At 36.0% G+C, this 5,454-nt stretch overlaps 1 protein-coding gene across 1 annotated transcript; it reads right to left on the bottom strand.

Moving 5' to 3' along the window:
• Positions 1–258: 258 nt before the first annotated feature.
• Positions 259–1,804, bottom strand: Smim13 (small integral membrane protein 13; the record flags this gene model as incomplete). The annotated part of the gene is made up of 1 exon (XM_048799713.1): positions 259–1,804. A coding segment is annotated over one exon (228 nt), but the record flags the coding sequence as incomplete, so codon positions are not given.
• Between the last annotated feature and the right edge of the window lie 3,650 nt (positions 1,805–5,454).

The following is a 5,454-nucleotide window of genomic DNA, read 5'->3' as shown; positions in this document are numbered from 1 at the left end:
ACACCCAGTACCTCTGAGGTCTTGTCACTGGATTATTGTGAAAAAGTAGTTTCTCCACAACACATGACTTAAGCATAAAGTCCTCCCATACAAAGGGAGTGACTAACCCTACTCTTCCTAGAGAATAGTTCTTCCTATTCCTAACTACTCTAAAATCTTGAATAGATTACCCAAAAAATGTATTTTATAGAAGATAACTATTTAACATGAGTCAGTATTAAGTATTCCAATAAATAGATACCATCTTGAAAAGAAAAATAAATTTATAATGACGAGACCATTTTTATTTAATCAGATACCATCAGTTAAGATGCACTGTATTATTACAAAGAAAAACACTACCCTTGAAACTACAACCTGATGCCTTATAGCATAGAAAATATTTTATATTTATTAAAACAGTGCTCTTAAAAGATTTTTGTCACACCAATCTTGTGTGTATGTAAAGAATGTGGGAAATAAACTGGTCAAGTTATAACTATAACTTCATATTCTGAACCCAGCTCTTCTAAATCACTTCTCACGTCACCGTCCTCGCTGTCTGCATTTGCCCACATGACTTGGCCCTTGGCATCTTCAAGAGGACTGGCGATGCAGCATTTCTTGAAAGAATGCTCCACCACTGTCTTCTGTTTAATGTCAGTGGGAAGTTTTGGACAAAACAATGTCTGATGTCTTAATGACAGTCCAGCTCGACGCATGAATCGGTCACACCAGCCTCTTGTTGCTTTAAATTTTGTTTCATCAATTCCGAGGGTTTTGGCAATTTCCCCTGCCTTTGACTGCATTACTTGGCGTGTGATAGGCAATCCTTTAGCACATGCCTCACTGACAAAATGTAGTACAGCTTCATCTACTTGTGGGTATCTTCCTTTCTTAGGTCCCGTAAAACATTTTGTGGTTGCTTTGCAAGAAAATATGGAATTTCGGTCATTCCTCCAACGGCGAATATTTGCTTCGCTAATATCAAATGTTCGCCCCGCTGCTCTGTTTCCATGCTTTTCTGCATATACAATAACCCTGCGTTTCAATGCTGAGTCATAGTGTAATCTTTTTGAAGACATTTTAAAATGCCAATTAAACCTGAAACATTTGATACCAATAATACATGTCAGTTAAGGGGATGCCACTATAAGCTATAAATTCACACATGCACAAGCTAGGATAATTATGTGACTATCCTGGCTGACAGTAATGAGATGCATCCCAATTTCAAACAAGTTAAAACATGAAGAATACATTTTGAATATTAAAATATGCTTTTCAAGCTTGAAATGTTTATGAGATTCACACCAGTGCAAACAAACGAACAAAAAAATCCCAAGAGCCAAGGAATAAGTGTGCTGAGCAGAAAGCTAGCGAAACAAAATATTATCTTTAAGATGAAATTTGCAAAGGTCCAATTTGGTTTTAATTCCCTTTATTACTATATGGCTTACATGTAAATTTTTTGAACTGGATATGAAATCCAAGTATAAATGTTCTTCAGTCATTTAGTATATTTCAAAGCCAAGTCACTAAGACAGAGGCTCACAATTGCCTTTCATTGTTTACTAATAAAGGACCCTGTCTGGGATCAATGGCCTTCATCAGTAGGTGCCCTCCTTTGGCGTGCAGATCTGATTCTGTGTGGAGAGGATGAAGGGTCTTCTTCAGTTTCAGACCCTGAAGGCTCATGATCTCCCTCCTGGGATCCTGTGTCTCCCACTAGTTCCCGTAGAAACTTGAATTTAGATAAAAACAGATGCCACACAAAATACCAACCTAAAGAAAGAAAGAAAACATTTAAAAAATTATTATAATATTAGCAATTGGAACATTAGAGTTAATTGGGAGGTGTAAGACAAAACAATATATAAAAACAAATAAATACATGTAATTATGATATATTCATATAACAAGCATTTATTAAGCACTGATGATATACAAGGCCTAAGGATAAACACTGAGACTATATAGTAATGGCAAAAAGAGTTTCTGCTTTCATGGAATTTAGAACCCAAGCTTGGTGCAGTCACATTAAAATTACGAGATTATGATATCTAAGCAAGAATATTTTTACATTAAAATCAATTTTTGGAGAATTTTTTCTGGGGAAAAAGGAATTTATTTGGCAAATGTCTGTAACATTCACATCTCAGAGATACTGACTAAAAGCAAGTGTGCATCAACCAGAATAAAGGTGACAAATAGTGGGAATCAACTGTGCTATGGTGAAAATTTCAGTCAAGACCAAGCTATTAAAAGTTTCTAGAAATAATTTTCATAGAAAATTAATAATTTCTTTAATTACAAGACAAAAGAATAAAGTCAGAGAACCAGTTTTAGGTTCAAGATTTTTAAAATACTAATTTAAAAAAACAGCATTTTCATGTCAAAATTGTTAAGGAACAAACATCAGTCAATAAAAATTCAAACAGGATAAAACTTCTAAACCCGGCCTGGTGGCTCTAAGACATTAAGAGCATATAATAAACAAAATTAACCATTATAACAAAGGGTTTTGTGCCGATGTGTTTTCTTGGTGCCTTCTAAACTCGGATACTACCCTGAGCAGCAAAGAACCATAGCATATTCTGTGGAAACAAAGCCCAACTGGCTTTTCTACCCAGAGGTTAAAGGAGGTCAAGACAATGGCCACTTTTAATGTCACTTGTTTCTTAGAATCTGTGAAAACAAAAATATCTGCTTAACATACACTCCTTAGCACTAAAAGACTAACTCCCAGGATATTTAATCCATTTCTCGGGTTTTTGCTTTCCATAACCGTTTTTGAGCATTTTGTCTGAGTAAAGCACCTAACTTTGTAAAATACTTTAATAATGTTCCAAATTAATGTGCTCTCCCTTCACCCAAAACTCTGCAAAAAAGGCACAGTAAATCACTGGAAAGAGCACTGGGAAGGAGTGAGGAGTCCCAATTTACACTGAAGATTCACAAGTTATCTAGGGTTTGGTGCCTGGCATTGAGTATGCATTTTGTAAAAAACTCAGCTAATGTGAGCTACAGTGATCCCTGAGCAGAGGCACCTGAGGTTAACTGTTGTTTTCTTTAGTTATTTCTTCTTCTAGAGATAAAATTCATGTACCATGAAATTCATCCTTTTAAACTGTAAAATCCAGTGGTTTTTAGTATATTCACAAGGATGTGCGTATCACTACTGAACTCCAGAACATTTTTAACAATCCCCCCAAAAGCCCAAAACCCTTTAGCACGCACTCTCTATTCTCTCCTCCCATGGCCCCTGGCAACCACTACTCTACACATGTGGCCATGAACTTGCCTATTCCAAACATGTCACATATATGGAATCATAAATATTTGGCCTTTGCTCACTTTGGCTGTTTTCCAGGTTCCTCTGTACTGTTGCATATGTAAGTACTTCATTTTCTTTTTATTTTCATTTCACCATATGAATATATCATATTTTGTTTAAACTTTTACCAACTGATTGGACATGTGGGTTGTTTCTACTTTTTGGCTGTAATAAAAATTAGTTTCCACTTTTTGGCTACAGTGATTATCTGTATACAAGTGTTGGCATGTCTACCAATGCTTGGGTATATATCTAGAATTGGTGGGTCCTATGGTAGGTCTGTATTTTACTGCCTCAGAAATGGCTAAACTGCTTTTCAAAGCAATTGCAGCACTCTGCGCTACCACCAGCAACACCCCCATCCTCACCCACACCTTTTACTGTCCATCTAAACAGTCAACCTAGCAGGTATATTTTGATTTGCATTTTCCTCATAAATAATAATGTTGACCACTTTTTTGTGCTTATTAGCCATTTGCCTAATTTCTTTGGATAAATGTCTAGTCACTCATTTTAAAAATTATTAAGTGGTGTTTTTTATGTATTACACAGATGCTTATCAGATATGTTGTATGAATATTTTCTCCCATTCTGTGAGCTATCTTTTTGCTGCCTTGATAATGTCCTCTGAAGCACAAAAGTTCTTGATTTTTGAAGAAGTCTAAGTTATCTCTCTCTTTTATTTAAGTTTTTTTAGCTGATTATGCTTTTGGTGTCCTATATAGGAAACTACTGACTTATCCAAGGTCATGAAGACTTACACCTATGTACTCAAAGAGCTTCATAGTTTCAGCTCTTGAATCCAGATTTAAAGTTAGGTAGTCAGTGTAGTTAGGTAAATGGGGTATAATATCGAGTGTGAGACCTAAAATGGAGGCCATGTTGAGAATGAATTCCGGGAAAAGTTGAACAAATCTTGGGATGTTAATGAAGTCCAGGAAAAGCCCAAGGCCAGACCCCAAAGAAGTGATAATGAACAGCCCCCAGCAAACTTGAAGATGCTGACTCAGAAGTCCTTCTGGACCAGATTACTTCTTTGGCCCACCTGTGTCCCACCCCTCGGGCCTTCCCACCTACATTCCATCACTGAAGGAACTATAAAAAGGGGAAACAACCGCACTTCCACGGATTCCACCTCTTGGGTCCCCTTCTTCCTCCGGGAGAAGTCTTTTCTGCTGTCCTTTAATAAACTTCTAATTTCCACTCTGACCTTGCCTCGGCGTGCTTCTCTAGTGTTATTCTTCAACATTGGGGAAGCAAGGACTCACCTATCAACGGCGGTAACACTCTTACATTTAAGTCTTTGACCCACTGTAGTTAATTTTAGTGTGAGAGGTGAATCCAAATTCATTCTTTTATTTATGGATATCAAGTTGTCCCAGATCATCATTGAAAATATTTTTCACCCAGAACATGGTCTTGACAACTTTGTCAAAAATCAATCACTTAGTAGTTTATTTCTGGAGTCTCAAATCTACTAACTTTGTATGCCTAGCTTTATATCAATACCACACCATCTTGATTACAGTAACTTTGTATTAAGTATTGAAATCAAGTATACACCCACTGTGTTCTTTTTCAAGTTGGTCTTTTGATTATTGAGTCACTTGCATTTACAGGTGAGTCTTAGAATAAGTGTGTCAACTTTTAGGGAAAAGGCAGGAAAAATTTTTTATAGGGATTGAACTGAACCTGAAGATTACTCAGGGGACCTACACTGTTTTTGTAATACTTTCCTGTACTCACCCAAATCTTCCCACATTAAACATGCATGGTTTTGATAATCAGGAGAAATAATTAAAAAGTTGATAAATAAGGCTGGGGATATGGCTTAGTGGCAGAGCACTTGCCTCATGCATGTGAGGCACTAGGTTCGATCCTCAGCACCACATAAAAATAAATAAACAAAGATATTGTGCCCATGTATAACTAAAAAATATTTTTTTAAAAAAAGCTGATAAATAAATAAAAATACTTACATAAACTGATTTTTTAAAATACCTCCTCAATGTCATTAATTGGCCTAAATTAGTAAAGTCAGTTGCTTTCAATAGATACTTAAAAAAAAAAAAAAATTTCCAAAGCTCTTTAGTTTTCAGAACATAACTTCAAGTTGTAAGAACTTATTGACAAGATAC

This window comes from Marmota marmota, unplaced genomic scaffold (assembly GCF_001458135.2).
Source record: "Marmota marmota marmota unplaced genomic scaffold, marMar, whole genome shotgun sequence".
In the NCBI taxonomy this organism is placed as follows: Eukaryota; Metazoa; Chordata; class Mammalia; order Rodentia; family Sciuridae; genus Marmota; species Marmota marmota.
Note: the sequence above shows the minus strand (reverse complement) of the source record. Positions and strands in the feature narration are given on the sequence as shown.